This window comes from Rhododendron vialii, chromosome 11a (assembly GCF_030253575.1).
Source record: "Rhododendron vialii isolate Sample 1 chromosome 11a, ASM3025357v1".
Lineage (NCBI taxonomy): Eukaryota > Viridiplantae > Streptophyta > Magnoliopsida > Ericales > Ericaceae > Rhododendron > Rhododendron vialii.
In genome coordinates this window covers 22,353,788-22,373,733 of record NC_080567.1, presented here as the reverse complement: position 1 = coordinate 22,373,733, position 19,946 = coordinate 22,353,788, and the positions used below count along the sequence as shown (strand labels likewise).

Below are 19,946 nucleotides of genomic sequence, written 5' to 3'. Positions count from 1 at the left end.
TTAATGACATAGCTGCACCCATAGTGCACAGATCGGCATGCGGAGCCTGCTTCGGGGTCCCACACAAACGTTCGAACTAAAATCAGCTTAATCGGATAATTACAAGTGCTTGATCCATAATCTTTCATTCATAATACAGTATGCTAAATGAAAAAATTGGTACATTGGATCAAAGCACGAACACTTATCCGATTGAGCTGTTTTGATTTTACCCACTTGGAAAAAATATAAAAACATTAACGAATAGTTCTGATCCTTTGAATGGGATTCGGAGTAGGCCACACACACCAATTTATACACTATCGATGCATACTTGGTCAATGCCCATAGAACTATTCTATAAAATGCCTGGTAAACAGTGTCCTTTTTCATTAAGATATCAGCCTAGGTACGGAAGTCACGAGCAATTAATGTACCAGTTCATGTAGAATGCCTTCCTCTGTGAATTAAAAGCTTAGACAGCTAGTGTGTGGATTCCATTTTATGTAATTGGTATATGAAGTAATGGTACTGATAGGAATTAATAGCTAGAGAGAACCAAAATAAAAGAGATGAATGAAACGTCATTTTATGTGCATGCACATAAATATTGGTATGTGAATTGTTTATGTTGAATAATCAGGTAGGGACTCTGCAACCTAGCTAAGATCAAGTTACATACATACATACACGTCCTTCTGATCGTGGATGTGTCGATGGAAGAGACAAGTAGTCGTTCTGAAATCGTATTCATGTCATTTCGTGCACGTTTTGATGCTCGAATGCTGCTTAAGGGCATAGCTCAAAAATCTCGCAAATATTTTCACGTTATACGATTAGTGTAGGGCGGGCGGTGATGCCAAATTGTCTAGAATAGCATAGGAAGATAATATGGTATGTCAAAGAGAGCAAAGAATGGTGCAACTCCTAGACATGGAAGAAAACTGCTCTTCTTAATTTATTGCACTATAGGCTAGGGTTCTTGGTAATGGAAAATAAAAGAAAAGAAAATTGAGCACAATATGGTGGGGAGGTTCTAACTGAGGAAACCACCGATTTTGAGTTGAAAAAAAAGGAAAATAATTAAATGTGTTTGATGAAATTTCCTCCAAACTTCCAAGGAACAGAAGCCTCGTTATATTCCAGGATTTCTGAAATTAGCAATCAATAAACAAAACAAAAAAAAGAAAGAAAAAGAAGAAAAGGACTGTGACATGAACATGTGAGGTGCCTCTAATCTATTACGTACTAGCAGATAAACATTAACAAGAATCGTACTGTCCACCACCTGATCATAGAGTAGCAAATACTATTAATTAATCACGTTATAGTACTAATTGAACATAATTAAATTTTGTTAAATTGCGTCCACAACTGTTTTTCGTACGAAATGGCGACATGATTAAGTCGCGCGACAAACTCTTTCGCAATTTGAATTATGGTCATACCCTTTCTTTTTTTGGGTCAAAATATTAGGAGATTTCATTGATAGAAATAAACATACATCAAAGGTTATCAATTCCATGACGGAGGCAATAACTAAGAGGGTCTAGTAGACACACAAGCCTTAAATCCATAACCTCACAAACCAATACAACGATTCCTTGATCATTGGCCAACAACAACCTCCTAGGCGAAGACAAGCTTGCACTAAGGATAGTCGACAAACCCCCGCGGCCACGGCAACGACAAGAAGCATTTCGACAACCGGATCCCAAAATCAACAAATGAAACCCCAACAAAACCCAGAATCTGGGGTAAGAAAGGCCAGACTGGGGGAGACCCAGCCGGAAGAAAACTCACCGACAGAAACCGATGAAGAAAAACCCTAGCCTCTTCACCAAGCCTTGATCTTTATTAGCCACACCGCCGACTCCTAGCTTGTCTGATCTATAGACTCCACGATGAAGGACAAGTCGAAGACACCACATGGCGACGGACGGCCTGCCATAAGAGGGAGACCACACCGGTCTCAAACCCAACCGGCAGACACGAACTGGGGAGAGAGGGGAAGACAGGCGGGAGGAGAGGGATGAGGAGGGAGAAAGGAAGAAGGGGCAATTGTGATCGAATTTACTTTAAGCACATAGACAAATTGGATTAGTGGGCACCAAATTAGGGTGGCAAAAACTTATTTTCATGACAATGATATGAAAATTTTTCTCTCTGGCTTTTTCCCCGTCAATAATGCACCAGGCAAATGAGATCGAAACATGCATTTTTCTTCTTAATTATTTTTCTCACTGGCTTAATTTAACCAACCTCCATCGATCCTTTTCGATCTCCGCCTCCCCTCCTGGCCTCCACCTCTTTGCAAACGGGCTCTTTTATCCCATCTCACAGGCTCGCAGCTCCTTCCATGCATACATCGTCGCATCCTCTACCACCACCACCGCTGCTACTCTACCATATATTGTTTCTCTTTCACCGCACGCCCCTCCTATGCGGTCATAGAGGAGGTGAAGCTGATCTGCGCTAATGACGCAAATCGATTTGTGTCGATTACATCTGACTTCTGAGATACAAATGTTGAGTGTTAAGCTTAAGTACAAACTCCAATCCATTACTTAACAATTTTACAAAGCAAAGCTATACAAATTCAAAATGAATGCAAAAAGAAACTGGAGTTCTTAATGGATTGTGGATGAAATTAAAAGAGCTTTTTATTAATTCTTGATTCTTCTCCGTTCACCACATCTTAAATCTCTTCTGAAACGGATTAATAAAATTTACTCACTAACTAATATTGAATTTTCTTATTTGATTTTTGCTTATTTGTTCCCAGACTTTAGTAAATATTTCAAATAATGAAATTAAGGAGTCGCGATTGGTCAAATAAGTCCATTGTTGCAAAAACATGTACACCCAAGTGATTTACAACGTTATGAGCAGTCTCATTTACCGTAAGCATCGGTCGAAAACCAAATTTTACTTACAACTACGAGGTGGTTTGATAAATGTTTAATTTGAGATGAGTTTTTGGGTAATAAATAGAGAAAGATAGAGAGATGAGAGTAATAAGAGCAACTCCAACCAAGCTCTATTAATGCTCCAAATCTCTTTATCGGGGGTGATTATGTAATTTACTCATTCTTTTCATACTTTAGAGAGAATCTTGGAGGGACTCATTGTTATTTTTAAATGTTTAATCTCCAAAGTGGAAGTGGGGTCTCCATTTTTGGAGATCTAAGAACATCTCCAACCCAACATCCTCTATTGCTCCATTTGAGAGAATTGAATTAATAATTTTCAATCAAAAAGTGAATATAGAGAAGTTTACTTTTTCATACAAACTCCAATCACAGACTTCTATATCTCTATATTCATCTCTACTTCAAAAACTTCCTCACTTTTCCTCCGATCATTATTCAATTTCAATAAAAATCCATTACTTTTTGCATTTTATATTCAAAAAGTGGTTTTAGAGGATCCTCTATTTCTTTTTCTCATACTCTATACATGGAGTACCAAATTTTATCCTCCAAAATAGAAGAGGAAATAAAAAATGGTTTGGAATGGAAATTTCTTCCAAAATAGATAAATAGAGGAAGAAATGACGGATTTAGAGGATGGATTGAAGATGCTCTAAGAGTATATTTAGAAACCAAATCTCTTATAAGGACGATAGATCCATTCAAGATTCTACAATAAGGTATAAAATGTTGAACAAAAGAAATAAATTACAAAATTTCATAAATAAAGAAATTTTGAGCATTTTAGAGCTTGGTTGAAGTTTGTTGAAAACTCAAAAGGAAATTTCTTTCTCTGGGCCCACATTGGAAAGGTAACATTGTCCTGAAAATAATCAAAAAGTGATACATACACACTCACCGGTCACAGATCCAATCACACCTAACCACTCCTCTCGCACGTACATGTTGATTCCATATGTCGGTGAGTGTATACTTGACATTTTCCACATGGAATAGGTAGGTCATAGGTTTGTTGCGACAACAAGACTACGCCCACCACACATTAACATTCACCGCTCAATATCTCACTGTCCGGCTTGACAATTAATGGTTCGGATTTTTAAAAACTCTTCCAAGAAAAAGTTTTTAAGAATCCAAATCATTCAAATTAAACACTTTTGGTTGGTGAGATTGAGAGCGGTAGAGGAAGCGCGCGATGAATGTTAAACTGTGGGCATAGACTTTCTACTGTTGTGAAAGGCATTTTTTCCAAACAAAAAACAAAGTGAAAAAAGGGACTTTGGTTGTACCATAATCTTTGACAAAGCACCATCTAAAATTCCTTAATTTAACATGTGTTGACTAGTATTAGTAACTTACTTCCAAGTATGAACCCTTGGCCCACATGGGAAAGGGTCCTTTGTCCCACAAGAGGCACTAAAGTCATCTGTACATGTGTACTGGGCCTGCTGGCGGATTCCCAAAGTACAAATTGTAGATACGTAGTTGTAGTTGTAGGGTCGAGAATCACATCGATTAATTAACTCAAACTCAAGACATTAAACTCAAGAAAAAATCTTTTTAACGGCAGAGCAGTGAGTATAGTTGTTTACATAGCTATTGTGATTGATCGTTGCTGTAAATAATTTGTTCACGACAAAATCGTGAGTATGATTCTCTCTAAACTCAAACTTAAAACGTTAAACTCAAAATATGAATCTGATAGTAGTAGAGTTGACAAAGAGGAACATTTACTCAATACTTTCTGAATTTTATTCCAGGGATTCTCCTTATCACGTACGGATTTGATCATGGACCTCTCGAACTTTCGCTCAAGAAGCATCTAAATAATTTTCCTAGATAACGAGAGAAAAGCGCCAAGAAGTCAAAGGGATATCTAGACGTAAGAATTTTAGTTACTACTACTCAGTTAGCTACGAAACGGTTGTGTTGCATTCCCCATTTTATGTTCATTTATATTAGTAGTACGTTTAGATTGCAACCTTATTCATAAATTAGTGTTTTGTGTGCAAAATTAAACTAGTTTTATACTACTTAAATGAGAGTGATTACGAGGGCGATAATGTGATTGAACTTATATAAAAATGAGACCCACTAGCGAAAGATGGAACCCAGATTTAGACATTCTCAGTCCACTCGAAGTTGAATCCTATCCTATATATTCGTACACACACATTGATGTCATGACTTTACAATTTACTGTACATTGAGAGAGAGAGAGAGAGAGAGACAGAGAGATGGTGAGGTTAACGCGGTTTTGGAGAGCCACATATGGGAGACAGAGAAGCACCAGCTGTGTGTTTACGGATGCAAATATGCCTCACTGTTTTGTTTGCGCGTTTTTGAGATCCTTCCCTTGTGACGTTTTCGTCTTTGGTTTTATTTTAAAAAAGTGTTTTCATCTGAGCATACACACACTCAAGCTCTCTCTCTCTCTCTCTCTCTCTCTCTCTCTCTCTCTCTCTCTCTCTCTCTCTCTCTCTCTCTCTCTCTCTCTCTCTGCAAATCCTGGAAGCTGCCTTTGACATGCAGTATCCGATGTTTCTCTTTCTCAAAATTGGATTATTGAACCAATAAAATACTTATATAGTATGAGACTATTTAGACACTACTCGTATGGTATTTGAAAAAAAGGAAAATTGTCCACCAGTAAGCGCAATCTACTTAAGTTCAATTTGTGTGCTTGACTTGCTAAAATCTCATCTAAGATCAAAAGTTTGAACAAATATTTTATGCTCGTTAAATTTTCAAACTAAAGTCAATCTACTACTCGGCGTGATAACAGCCTCTCCGAAAGACAATTCACAAATTAGCATCAAAAGCGTACTTTAATGTTTTACTTCATATTTCGAAAGGTAAGATTTTGCTGAGCACTCTAGCGGATATTTTAATTCTTATTGTTATACTATATTACATACTCTTTTAGTATTTTGCTACATTGATAGTGTACTCCAGCAGATTCTTCAAATATTAAATTACTTTTAATAGAATCATTTGACATTTTGCTACTACTCATAAGATAATTAATTTCAAGAAAGAGAGAGAATTCGAGAGGTCTTTATTCATTTACAGAGTTTACTGAAACACTTAAAACCCCACAAAAACCTTCTGATTTCGTAAAACACGGCGTTGATGAAAGCATCTTCTCGAGATGCTCTAAGCTTCCCAAACAAGGTACTAATTACTTGATCGAAACTTGCCATTGGCTCGATTAAAAGTTATACAGTATTTACTTAACTTATAAACAACCAATATATTAATAAGAACTAGTATTAACAATTGTGTAGATCAACATCTATATATACAAGGGGAGAGTAATTTTTCTAATGTTTCAAAACTGTCGTTTTCATTTCGTCAATGTGATTACTTGCTCTGGTGGTCAAAGGCTCTGGAAGAAGAAATTTGTTTATTGAGATTTCCCGGATGGTAAGTTGCTAGGGGCTATGCATTAGTATATGGTCTCCAGAGGGTCCAGGTTTCGTTAAGTCTTTGTTTTCCCAGTGGTGCTACAGTTTCTGACGGGGAAATCCTGACGGTTTGTCAGGCCTACTCTGGCTACCAAACGGATGATCCAAGCCGTCCAAAAATTTAAAAAAAAAAAACCGAGTGGGCTAGTGAGAAAATCAACGGCATCCGATATGTGTAGGTGGCCGATCCAAATACTCCATTTTTGTGAGAATATATGCACACATATATACACATACAAAAATGAAATATTTGGATCGGCCACCTATACAAGTCGGATGCCGTTAATTCTTATGTAGGCCCACTCGGTTTTTTTTTTTAGAATTTTTGGACGGCTTGGATTATTTGTTTGGTGGCCGGAGTGGGCCTGATGGGCCGTCAGGAATTCGGTCGGGATTTCCCCGTCGGGAAACTCAGACTTTTCGTTGTTTTCCCTTCTCCCGATGTTACAATTTGTGTTATTCTAGGCCGGTCATACTGGCAACTGTCTTAGAAAGGGACATATCTACATATTTTTTTACCAAAATATCTCTGAGTATAAATTAAAGAACTCATGAAGAAAAGTAAACGAAATACCTACTTTTTTCCTTTGAGATAGGGAAGTAAACGAAATACTGAATGTAATTTATCTTGAAGATACATATACTTAATACAGTATGTGTGTGTAATTTTTCAGGAACAATTAGTATCGGTCTTCCGAATCGATCGTATTCTCATTGACGTTACATTATTTTTGTTTCTCTCTTTCTTTTATCATCTTCCTCTCAATATTTTTATCGCTCCGTGCGTACACATATTTAATACTCCAGATAAAGGAAATGACAAACAATTGAATTATTGTTAAACACAACAGAGTTAATATAATACGTACTTTCACGGGCATTGTCGAGCCTAAAGTCAATTTCATCAGAAGTACTTTGTTTTCCAAAGTTCCTTTTACTTGAAATTTAATTAACACAAGGAGGAAAACCATGTGGGTTTGAGTTTTTTTTCAATTTCTTAAATTAATTATCTCCTACTAATAAGTTCTGAAATTGCTGGGCAGGGGAGTTACCATGGAAGGGCAAATTAGTCATTTAACAAGGGATGGGATATATTCAAATTCTTCCACTTTAAAAAACTGGAAAATACCTGTCACCCATTTCCTGTAATTACACGCGCTAGTGTTTCCTTGACTAGGGGGATCTCTTTGCCCGAACCCTCTACCTATAAATATCAACCCCCTCCCTCCTGCCAATCAATAACTATCTCTTCCATTACACACATCACAAAAAGGAAGGAGAGAGAGAGAGAGAGAGAGAGAGAGAGAGAGAGAGAGAGACAATGGTGAAGAGTGAGAGCAAGATCCAATCAGAGGCACTAAAGAAGAAGTACAAAGGAGTGAGAATGAGGAGCTGGGGTTCATGGGTATCTGAGATAAGGGCACCAAGCCAAAAGACAAGGATCTGGCTGGGCTCTTATTCCACCCCCGAGGCAGCAGCCAGAGCCTATGATGCTGCCCTCTTGTGCCTCAAGGGCAATTCCGTCAATCTCAACTTCCCAGCCTCCTCAGTATCACACTACCAACGCCATTCCCCTGATAATACCATCCTGTCCCCTAAATCCATCCAAAGAGTCGCAGCTGCTGCTGCCAATAAATTCAATGACAACCAAATCACTACCACCACCGCAACTCCGCCTCAATCCTTTACCACCACCACCTCCTCTTCGGCCTCAGCCGCCTCGTCCCCGTCGATGTCGTCCTTGTCTCCATCTAACCCTGTCGAGGATGGTTTCTCATTAGTATCATCATCATCCCTAGGTATAACCTACAATGAGCTATTGACTAATTTGATGTGCAACTTCGAATCGCCGAAGTACACGGATATGATCAACGGGGCGATGTTCGATCCCCCGGCAATGGAAGACGTCTACGACGAAAGCGATATCCGGCTCTGGAGCTTTTGCTGATCATCCGATGAACTATTAATTCCCAAAGCAAGACACATCTCTATTATTTTTATTTTAAATACTACTAGTAGTCTTCTTTTCTTTTGGTTAATACTACTGTATTTCAGTATTATTCATTGGGTGATCTTCAGTTAATTTGGGTGAAGACATTGCTGACAGTGACCAATATTCATGTTCAATTCTTGTATTTTGAGACAGGGGAGGGAACTCACGTGGAGAGGGACTAATTTTTCAACTCTCCCATGTGGGTTTCTTGAGATATTTCCTATATATTATGTATAATTAATTTTGTGTTAATTAAGTGTGTCATGTGTAATGGTCATGTTATTTTTTTGTGAATATATATAGTACGGTATGGTCACTGGTCACACTTTGTAGCGGTTGGAGACTTACATGGTGTATATGTAATTACCCATCTTGTATGGGACGCAAACCGGATAATCGCACGGGTCAATCTTGAAAATTATCAGCAGAATTTCATATCCGCAAGTGTTGATTCAAAAAACCTGGTTTTTGTTCAGAATTTCAGAGCAATAATGGAATACTTAGATTAAGTACTTGCAAATATCCATTCAGTTGATTTTTTTTTTTCCTGTAGGAATTACCTCAAAAATGACTCTCGGCACCGATCATTGAAGAGTGATATCTAATGTTGGCTCCACACAAGATGAGTTCTGTTCGCTCATATTTTTAGGTTAGGTGAATAGAATTGCACTTCATCCCGAGGTTAGTTTTGCTCGACGAATTTGTTACCTGGTGTCCAAAGATTTGGGGAAGAAGATATTCGGGCAGAATTTTGGGTTGTCTTTGTAGTTTGGTGTGATTTCTTTTTCAATTCTCTGCTTCCTGCAGTTAAATGGTAACTAATGAACTATCACCAGTTCCTTTGTTGATGATTAAAAACAAAAGCAAAAATGATACTCACACAATAACTGTGTGACTGCACATTAATCCAGAATCCCGTTCTAAGTTGGATCTTAATTGCCTAGAAGGAAGATGGAGAGAAAAGAAAAGAAAAAACCTATGCAGTTAAGGAATATATTAACTTTTTTCACTATTTACTACATTTGTTTCGATAATCAGGTATCTAGGTCAAGGTACGCGTACCTCAATTAATCATGTGTCTACTAAAATTAATGACCATGTAAAGCTAGCTCACCTATTTAATACTTTTTTGGGAGAGAAGATATTGGAGGCAGGAGCGGCAATGAAAAGGATTTGACCGAACAACAACTCCAACTATGATGTCAAATCCAATGTCGCATAAAAGACTATTACAAAATGCTCCGACTATAATACCAAAAAGGAGGTCAAATCTTTATTGGCAATTGGCATGAAGCTTCAAATATCAAATTTATATTTGAAGCTATAAAAGTGATGTCAAATATTATTTTATAATTTTTATCACAGAGACTTTTAAGTTCTAGAAATTGTTATCTTTTTTTTTTTTTCCGAATATCAAAAGTGTTACTATCATTCATTGGAGACATTTTGATTGAAGATTCAACAAAATAAAAATCTGAGAGCATCTCCAAGGAAATAAACAAAGTTTTACATTAAAAATGTACTTTGATGATCCATGTGACAAATTAGAAAGTTATGCACTCCAAGAAATTCTTCAAATTTTAAAGTTTTTTTCATTTTTTTTAAACTTTAAAGGACTCACTTTGTCCAAGACATCAACAATTCACCAATAATAAGCAGCATTATATTTGATGAGGTGGCAATTTGAATAGTATTTTCCTTCCTCAAAGTTGAAGAGAGGGCCGGAGAGAGCTATACCAAAATAGTGTAGCAAGCTTGCTTTTTTCATTGGACAATGTTTTGCTTACGAGAAGTAAGGCGGTTGCCTTCCTAGCTAGTTCTAGAAGACAGCTTGGTTTGGTGCTCTTCCTTATAATCTTTTGATCATTCAGCCTCGTTTGAGGCCGAATTTTAAGTAGATCTTAAAAAAAAAAAATAAGCGAGGCGGTTGCCTATCTTCTAGTTCTACACCAAATGAACATTTTCTTGCGGACCAATTTCACATGGGCTGTCAACTTATGCATGCGCCTTGGGGATATAGGCCTCCATGCTCAATTGTTTCCATCACCTTTTTTTGGTCTCCCCAAGGACAAGAATGTGGGTCATGCTAGTATTAAAGTTTGGAATTTATAGGAAGCTTAGTGACATGGAATATGGTTTGTTTAATTTGGACAAAAGGATCCTATAGATTTCTTGTTTGAAAAAGGAGATTTTCAGTGATTTGGATGAAGGGAGCTCAAAATTGGAACTACCTCGGGATATATTTGAAGGGAAGACATTAGGTGGAATTATACAATAGTTTGGGATTCAGTACCGCCACGTGGTACTCTAGACTATCACTTTACGATCACACATTTTTATGGGATTTGTCACTAAGTATATGGACCCCACATGAACGTATGGTTGTCAAGTAGTCCGAAGTATCACGTGGCGCCGTGACGGTACTCCCAGACTATTGAATAATTACTCAAACATTGTGTTTGAAACCTTTAAGCTTGGAGTTCGCTGATAGGATCGGGTACCCAATTTTGCAAACTAAACGTAGGAATGGTAGAAATGAAAGTTACGAAACCAATGGTGAGGACATCTCTCCCACATGATTGTGTGGTAGAGGAGGGGCATGTGGCATCACGTGGTACTGCCCCAAGCCATTGAATGATCTCTCCGTGGTGAGACAACGCGGCAAACTAACAGGGGACAACTCCTATCCAGTTTTATTGGTTCCGTTTGGGGTTCAGGCCGTTGTAGGCCCATATCGATCCCACAATAATGATGGGAATCGATCACTTTGTAGAACTTATCGAGTTTGTCATTCACCTAAAAAATTCATTTGACCAAACATTTATAAGCACATGATCGAAACAAATTTGTACTACAAGGAAAGAGTGAAAATTTTAATATTTGGATTATTTTTTCATCCCATTTTCCTTGTACAAATCTGTTTCGATCATGTACTTATCGATCTTCGATCAATCTTACTTTTTACGTGTATGACAAACTCGATGAGCTCTACAAAACGAACGATTTCAGTCATTATTGTGACCCAAAACTGGATCCCAAACTGGACCAATAAAATTGGACGGGAGCTGTCCCCAAACTATGACGGTCCAATCCATTTCTTCTTTAGATCCGGTGAAACCCATTTGATATTCGATCCGGTGCAACCCATTTGATATTAGCTTGACTTCTTCATAAATGAAAAAAATCGGGTCAACCCTACCCGAACCGCATCAGCGCTTTCCCAAGGTCTTGTTACGAATTCAGGCCGATGGATCGTGCCGTCAAAGCTTCAGTTCAGACGCGAGCGAGAGAGAGGTAGAGGGAGAGAGAGAGAGAGATGGGCTATGCCAAGGATCAGTTGCTCGCACGTTTAAAGGTCTCATATTCTCTACCCATTAATTTTCTTTGTATTTTCTTTGCTTCGTCTTTCCATTTTTCCGTTGTGTTTATTTTTTATTTTTTATGATTATGCATTGAGTTGTCGAAAGTATATTAAAACTTATTGGATACAAGGGAATTAAAATCTCATTCATTGGCACTTGTAAGCTCTATTGGAAAGGATTAGAAACAGTCTGAATTGAAGAATATATGAAGAATTCCCAGTAGCTTAGATGCCAGAATCGTCAGGGCAATTTCCTATGCTTCACCATTTCTTTTGTCAAACTTAAATTTGATGAGAAAAGAGTAAAGACCCTTCTTTTCACCGAATCGGTGTCAATTGGGGTGAATCTTATTTTTTCATCCAATGAAGTGTGAGAGAGGTTTTTCACCAAAATCAGTAAAAGAAGCTTATGGGATAAGCTTGAAATGTTTCTTTGACAAATTTGGAGTTATATGCATTACAAAAAGAAGTCTTATGGCGCATTGTATAATCATAGGCCGGAAGAAAGTCCTCTATTGATGGAAGGTTCTTCTTCCGATCTGACATGCCGTATACCGAGTTGCATTTCTATTTTGCATTCTTTGGTATTCCATGGTGATAATGAAATCCCTCCTTGTGAATTTACTTAGCCACTGCAATCAACTACATCTAAAAGATAGTGAGACTCTAACCTGAGTCACCTGACTGATATTCCGCATGACTGAAAGTTAGCAAATGTAATGTACTCCCTAACCGACTGTATTATTTACCTTCCACATTTTTAAGTATATCCCCTCGTCCTTAACAGGAGCATTAGATGAATCTGGGACTTAGACACATACCCATACCCGAATGTATTTAACATAGGTTCACAAATGAAAATTTGGCATTCTTCAATAGAACGAATAAGTAATTTTTAAAATCTATGAAAATTTAAAAACTTGCTTTATTGGAGATCAAAGCATCTTGTTCAAGGTACGCTGTCTGGGGCTACCACTTGAATTACTTCTGCGATGGGAAGTAATTTTACTCATAGGAACTTATCTTAAATATTTCGGCAGATAATTATTTGTATTTGATAGCACCATTCTATCTGTGATTACCTTGATGTTGAGGCTTCATATGAACTGGTGATAACAGAGACTTTCTCAGCCTATGTCTCAGTCAAGTGGTATTTAGATCCCCTTGAATCTGATCGTTGTATATTTGGCTGTTGTTTAGGAACTCCTATTTGTTTTTTTAAGTACGATCATCCAATTGTGAGACTCTAATTTCTATTCCATTGAAACTGATTCTTGTATATTTGGTGTTGTTTAGGAGCTTCATATTGATTTTACCAAGTACGATCATCCAGTTGTTTTGACGGTGGAAGCTCAGGTAAAAGGAAACCACGATCTAGCCTATTTCCGCTACTTTTATGTGCTTTGAACCAACTTTGTTTGTTTCTTATCAGGGCAAATATGTAAAAGGTGCACTGAGCAAGAATCTTTTCTTGAAGGTATGATATTTAATGCTCAGAAAAGCACTCTGTTTTGTCCCTCTTCCCTCTCCCTCCAGGCAGTAACTTATGCTCTTCCTTTTTCCTCTATACTAATGTTTTCACCTGAGCATGCAGGATAAGAAACATAGGTTCTACCTTGTTTCAGCTTTGAAAGATACCAAAGTAGATCTTAAGGGTAATATGTTTTTTTAATTGTCTTGTTTCAATTTCAAATTTAAACTAGCTTAGATGATCTTGTGGGTATAGTAAATATGTATATGCTCATATGATTGGATTTGGACCTTTTATTATTTTAGTATCTTAAATGTTCATGGAACTTATTTGTTGCCTGCAGTTCTATCTCAGAGACTTGGTCTGGGAAAAGCAGGTTTAAGAATGGCTCCTGAAGAAGCACTACTGGAAGTACTTCAGGCACGTATAATCGTATATGCTGTTATATCTTTAAGCATAAGCAGTTATTGTTCGTGAATAGAAACATATCAGTTGAGTTAGTCGTACCACATCGGGGTTGTTAAAAATGGGACCTTACATTAGATTGCTAAGAGGGTTTCATGGATAGAATGGTAGGATCGTAACGAGGATTATAAGATTTTATGTTGCATAAAAAGCAAGGTAGAATACAATGACTAACGGTGATGTGCATTAAAATATGGTGATAAATCAGCAGCCCGGGGGCTTCAATCCAGCATGATCCTATTAGTTGAAAGCTATGATACAGAACCTCATGTGGAGGTTTATAAAAATGTGATTTTGATACAATCCTTGACAGTTTTTCTTGCTTTATTATTTTCAAGGTGCCTCTGGGCTGTGTTACACCTTTTGCACTAGTGAATGATTCAGCCCGGTATGCACTTAATCTTCTGTACTGTTCCTTGACATCGTTATACCCTTGTCGCAGCATCCATTCGTGTAAATATGTCAGTTTTACTTTCTAATGTATTTGCTGTATTTTCTTTTCTTGAAGGCATGTCTCCTTGTTGTTGGATAAAGGATTTAAGGATCACGAGAGCTGCTTCTTTCACCCATTGTCTAATGATGCATCAATTTGTAAGTTGTTTTTTATTATGATGCATGTTGCTAATTATAGCTTTTAGTATATCTTAATGTTTATAACCTCTGAATGATTTCTAATTGGGACTTCTACTGAACTACACTCTGGTCATATGTTATGATGTTATCTTCAAAAACCTTTATTTAATTATTTTCGGATGTGTTTGTGTGCACATCTATGAATGTCATTGAAAACTGCATGCACCGTGATTAATACATGTTACCAGGGACGTGTATTTCGGACTTAGTTTTATCGGTTGCACATGAGTTTAATATTTGGCAATGGCATTTGTCCATATGATAAATGCAAAGAATATCAAAGTCCACTGTAATGGAATAACAGAATTTGATGTTGAATATCCGATATCGTCAATTCTTCTGTTTGTTTCATAAGTTGTATGATTGCAATGGCTGAATGGCTCTGTAACTTCCCCGGTAGTTACATATAAGTACATTGGAGGTAGTTGGGATAAGTGTTTTACCGAGGGTAGATAGGAGGATAATCCTTGGGAGTTTACATACTGCTCTCTCTTTACATTTGGTGAACTAAAATTGAATTTTCAAGCTACATTATTACTGTTCAAAAGCATAAAAGTATGAGGGGTGAGTGTCCTCGTACAAGATGTGGTTAGCTGAGAAGAAGTTAACAAATAGCTGTTTGCTTCACATGGTTCCATGACTACTTCTTGCAAGTTGTACATCAGTTCATAATTTGGGTCTTTAAGAAAACCACTATGAATCCAGTCATTGTTGTTGAGAGGACTGGCCTAAAGAATGTTACTTTCTTGTCTGCATGTTGTCACTCCTGATGGTTATGGTCCCTAATATTGCTGGTTCAAGCTCTTAATGCCCTCGACCTCGACAAATTTCTAAAATCCATAGGAAAAGATCCGTCCTATGTCGACCTGGAGGTAATTTCCAATCCAGTTTCCTGAGTGGGTTTATCTACTAATGGATTTTGTATGAAACAATTGATTCTCTTTGTTTAGGCCAACCCTTCAGTTGGTAAGGATCAACCTCCTGATCTAGCATATCTTGTTCCATCTGATGCCATAGTCCTGGAAGAAGGTCCTACAGAAAAAGCAGGTCCTTCAAAAGGTCCTGAAAGTAGCCATATTGCCGTGAATAATAAGCCCACATCGGTTGCAGGTATGTGATTTTACAGAATATTAGTACCTTTATACTGTCACCGATTGTCTTTAATTAGTACTAATATTAGTTTCTTCTAGAATGGTATTCTCTAACTTGATCATTATTATGAGCTCATTCCAGTCATTTTTTTGTTCATTGGAGCTGGACCGACCCATACAGTTTTAGCGCTTGTATTACACTTATTTAAACTTCTTTAGGTTTGCACTTTCTTGATTTGTAGTATGCTAACTACTTGTATATTTGTAAGAGCCTTTTTTTCCTTGCCTTTATTGATCTCCGACTCCGGCATCAGTTTTGGCCTGGGGTTAGAAGGCCTAAAGGTGTTGGTATCTACAAGTCTCGAGGTATCTTGAATTGAAAAGGTCACTCCTGTGAAACAAGAAAAGAAGAACCGCGTTTCTCAAATTGAACATGAAATATGCTTTACGAAAGAAGCATGATGATCAAGTTCCATGTTTCTGAAATTGAATATGAAATATGCTTCATGAAAGAAGCATCGTGATCAAGTAAATATTCTGGCCCAATAATGTATATACAGCTATCCAACAAGTGCTAGTTTCATGATGAGATCCTTATGCTGGGTAATTCAACTTGCTTCCTCTACCATTGCCGATTTCAGGCTCTAAACAATTAATAGAATCTCGAAAAAAGGTGCATAAGAAAATACGAACGTGACACATCTAGCTTTATTTGGATTTTGGACAATTCATTCCTTACCTAAGACTTTAAGCACTCCAATCTACACGCCTACTTCACCAGGAAAATCATTATATCCAGTGCCCATCTTGTCCTACTTACTCTCTCAAAAACAATAACGTCGGGACACAGGGTAGTGATACTCTAAGGTTGTGGTCGGGGGTTTTTTTTTTTGTTGTTGTCATTATGCCATTTTTCGTATGTCCACATAAACCTATGGCTACTTATCGTCTGATATCACTTAGTTGACTTAGTAATTAGACATTCTTCCCATCTGGCAAGGTGTCATGGACTGAACTTCGGAAACAATTGGATTGACAAACATCCATGGCTCCGGAACTAAACAATTTTTTTTTTGGGTACTTCAGAAATAAAGAACTAAACATTTTGACGCTGCTTTCCATGTCTTTTACTTCTATACTTCATGACCTTATTTCGATCAGGTGGCCGACAAACAAATATTTACCTTTGTGTTACCTTTATTAGAGTTAGGCGGTCTCAATAAACCACATTTTGCAGGGTTGTTAATCATGGGTCATGTTGCATGGGAAAGCTATTTTAAGTGCAATATTGCAATGGTTTGTGTGCAAACAAAACCTGAGAGCTTTAATTGTGAGATGACCACTGCATCTTCTAGACCAATAGTTGAATATAGCTGATTTGTATTTTATGGTGATAGTCGTATACCACTTAACGAAGTCTTCTCTCTTTGGTATAGGAAAAGCGTGTAAGTCATCCAGTGAAACCCAAAAGGAGAAACCTATCACTTCCAAATTGCCCAGCTTTTTTGCTGATCCTGAGAAATTTGTCGAAGAAATACTAGAGAGAACGTCTGCAATAGTTCTTAAAGAGGTCAGTACAGTATATCTTATTTCATTGCTACTTCAAGGCCTTCATGGTCTTGGCCTGAAAATGCACATAATACAGATCAAGGAAGAGACTATTAAGCAACATGGGGAACAGCTTGGTGCTCTCGTATCAAACAGTATCAGAAAAGATCTTAGCTTGGATTTCACTAATCTGACTGTGAGTTTTTCCTCTGTTTCTTGCTATTTAACAAGTAATATACTGAGAGTACATTGGCAGTCCCTAAGTAAGTGTTGTATCCTTTATGAGTCTTAATTAGGGAAATGATTGGGTTCTTTACCACTCATATTGGACATTGGGAGCAGTTACCCTATTTGGTCATGCAAACACGAAAAGTGAACTCTTGAGTGATTTTAGACCTTGTGATTGGACATCTTCTTTGCCCCTTGATTTGGTATGGTCAAACAATTAGTTACTGTTATCTTTAGGGGGTTGGTTGCGTTTGCAAATCAGTGGCGGCTCCAAAAAAATTTAGAACGCTGTTAATAAATACTTATGCTCTACTACCTATTGGAACCACGACCAAATAAACAAAAATTTGTTTTTAAATATGAACATTTGTACCCAAAAACAACCAAGTATGAGAGAGATTACAATTGGCCTCAACAAGTTTTCATATATTGAAACCGTTTCATAATAGCCTCACCATTAACGGTATCACATACATCACTCTCAATATGAGTAAACAAGCAATCATTCATCCGTAGATCTCCCATTCGATTGAGCAGATTGCTCTTTATGTACTTCATCGCTGTGTTCAACTATTTTTGGGATGAGTGTTCAACAATTCGTGTGATTGGGTGTTCAACTATTGTTCGGTTGAGTAAAAAAATGAAAAAAAAAGAAGTAAAATTACTACATTTATTCGAACTTTTTTTCCTCTCTCTTAGGGTGTTCAAGTGACCACCTTTCAATAGGTGTGGAGCGTCCTATATGCAAATGCAACCAAACATCTCACTTCTTGTCAAACTATTATCATTTTCTTTGATGAAAGTTATTGCAAATACAAATGAACCATCTGACTATATCGATGGAAGATAGAATCTTACTGCAAAATATGCCATTCTGTGTTCTTAGATTAATCGTAGTGTTTGCTGCTAGGCCATTGTTATCACACCCACTTGCAAACACATTGCCCTTAAAATTTTAATCAACAAACGTATAAAAGCCCCTTGACATATGGTTTTTTACTTATCTTCACCATTTTTCATTTCTCATCATTATTTTTTACAATTATGCAATGCCACTATCTACACTTCATTTTTCTTTCATGTTAATATTCTCCTTATATTTTTTGGCTAAACAGACAGGTTGCCGATTTGCTTAGGGTTTTCACATTTGTTTTTCCCTTTTCATGTATATTTCGAGCTTTTTAATTAATTTGGCAGCAGCTGACAAGTTGATATCTTAAACGCAGACGATACTAAAAAACACAGCATATACAGAAGGTTTTCATGCCGGTACTCAACAAAAAGGTTCCAGATGTCCATAATCATATTGGATGTACTTACGGCGGGAATCATCTGTCGAAGATGGCAATTTGTTACTATTGCTAGAAAACTCAGAAAGAGTTGTCAGCAAACTCAGCATTACCTTCGGCCGCCACTTTCAATAGTTTTTTCAAATCTTCCATAACACCTCAAATCATTAAGTGTAATTTGTACTAAAGTTGATCTTGGCTTTCAAGTCCTTACAAGTAGGAGTTGCTTTTGGTAGCGAAACCTTTACTTCACAGGCACAGTGACTGTAATCAAAATCCTCTCTCTGACCTGGGTGCAGTTATGCAGAATGTTTGATGATATATAATCCGTTTATTTTTGTGAGAATCTTGAGCTATGGCTCTATTATACGCAGAAATTATGCTACCTACCACCGTGTCCGGTCTGTCCTTTTTTCGGTACATTGGATTGGTCCACATGGGTGTTCCGGAAAAAGTGCATCGTCGCTCGTAGTTTGGAAATTGCTAGTGTACCATTTAGATGATTTCTCGTGCAAAATTGTCTGTAAAATCATTTTCCATTGTTGACAACCAACCCTAATCTCAAGGTTCCAAAATATTTTGCCATTCATGTTTGACAACACAGCAAGGGCAAGAACCGCGATGAGTGGGTGTACTGTTTGCGATTTAGACAGCTTATTGGCCGGGCCATGGTGCTGGTCACCTAATCCTCCAGGAGGATCCGTTGTTTTCGCTTTGAATTCTCGCTATCACTTCGAATTCTTGCTATATACATCTACTCTCAATTATCATTTCTCACAAATTTTAATAGTTGAAGGTATTTTAAAAGCTGCTTTTACGGTTGCGTTCTTGCTCATGCTTAGGAACGCGTATTATGTGATTTAGCTCCCATCTGTTTAAATGGACTTGGCCCATAGGTATGTTTTGTTTACAACCTGTTCAAGTTGTTGTTGAGTAGCTAGCTGCATTGGCCGTTGGGCTTGGCATAGGCAGCAAAACTAAAAGCAACCGTATGCCTTTTCCATTGGCAAGTTTAAGCAGGCAGAAATTCTCCATCAGAATTTTTTTTGAGACAATTTATTCTATGTTCTGATAAACCTAATCCTACTTTTGAATCTTCATTCGATCTAAAAGGTCATACGTCATGTAATATTATGATCCTTATATATCCCTGTAGTAGAAGAAATGCATTCATTGCTTGAGTGTTTAAAATCTACTTAATATCGACGATCTGAAAACTGATATTCCCTCCGTCCCTTTTTTAAAGTCTAGTATTTTATTTTGGACTGTCCTTTAATAAGTGTCCATTTTGTAAAGTTAGTGGGTAAAAGTTGGTACATTTTCTATTTTACCCCTAAAAGTATATTTTATTTTAAAAAGTTAGTGAGTAAAAGTGTAATGATGATATCTCCATAAAGGGTAGGTAGGGAAAGTGGAGGTAAAAGTTAATGTGAAAGATGTAATAATGATGTTTTCTTAATAAGGTGGAATTACGAAGTGAAACACTTA

At 37.3% G+C, this 19,946-nt stretch overlaps 2 protein-coding genes across 3 annotated transcripts; both read left to right on the top strand.

The window, feature by feature from the left end:
• Positions 1 to 7,621: 7,621 nt before the first annotated feature.
• Positions 7,622 to 8,628, top strand: LOC131307547 (ethylene-responsive transcription factor ERF014-like). The gene has a single exon (XM_058334103.1). It carries the CDS (start codon positions 7,701 to 7,703, stop codon positions 8,325 to 8,327), a length of 627 nt encoding a protein of 208 aa, XP_058190086.1. The 5' UTR covers positions 7,622 to 7,700; the 3' UTR covers positions 8,328 to 8,628.
• Positions 8,629 to 11,213: 2,585 nt separating this feature from the next.
• On the top strand, positions 11,214 to 18,804 carry LOC131307546 (uncharacterized). 2 transcript variants are annotated; one of them, XM_058334102.1, is made up of 12 exons: positions 11,259 to 11,727; positions 13,030 to 13,089; positions 13,166 to 13,210; positions 13,328 to 13,388; positions 13,548 to 13,624; positions 14,008 to 14,057; positions 14,178 to 14,260; positions 15,104 to 15,174; positions 15,253 to 15,412; positions 16,830 to 16,963; positions 17,039 to 17,137; positions 18,396 to 18,804. In XM_058334102.1, exons 1-12 carry the CDS (start codon positions 11,689 to 11,691, stop codon positions 18,468 to 18,470), a joined length of 954 nt encoding a protein of 317 aa, XP_058190085.1. In that variant the 5' UTR covers positions 11,259 to 11,688; the 3' UTR covers positions 18,471 to 18,804. The 2 variants fall into 2 exon arrangements, with proteins under 2 accessions (XP_058190084.1, XP_058190085.1); XM_058334101.1 differs by having other exon boundaries at positions 11,214 to 11,727; positions 16,830 to 18,804.
• Positions 18,805 to 19,946: the final 1,142 nt, after the last annotated feature.

What these genes read in the sequence shown, in the direction of transcription:
- LOC131307547 (XM_058334103.1), top strand. Translation starts at nt 7,701, where the DNA reads ATGGTGAAGAGTGAGAGCAAGATCCAATCAGAGGCACTAAAGAAGAAG.
- LOC131307546 (XM_058334101.1), top strand. Translation starts at nt 11,689, where the DNA reads ATGGGCTATGCCAAGGATCAGTTGCTCGCACGTTTAAAG. An exon ending in TTTTGACGGTGGAAGCTCAG is followed by an intron (nt 13,090 to 13,165) that starts GTAAAAGGAAAC and finishes GTTTCTTATCAG; the next exon opens with GGCAAATATGTAAAAGGTGC. An exon ending in CACTACTGGAAGTACTTCAG is followed by an intron (nt 13,625 to 14,007) that starts GCACGTATAATC and finishes ATTATTTTCAAG; the next exon opens with GTGCCTCTGGGCTGTGTTAC.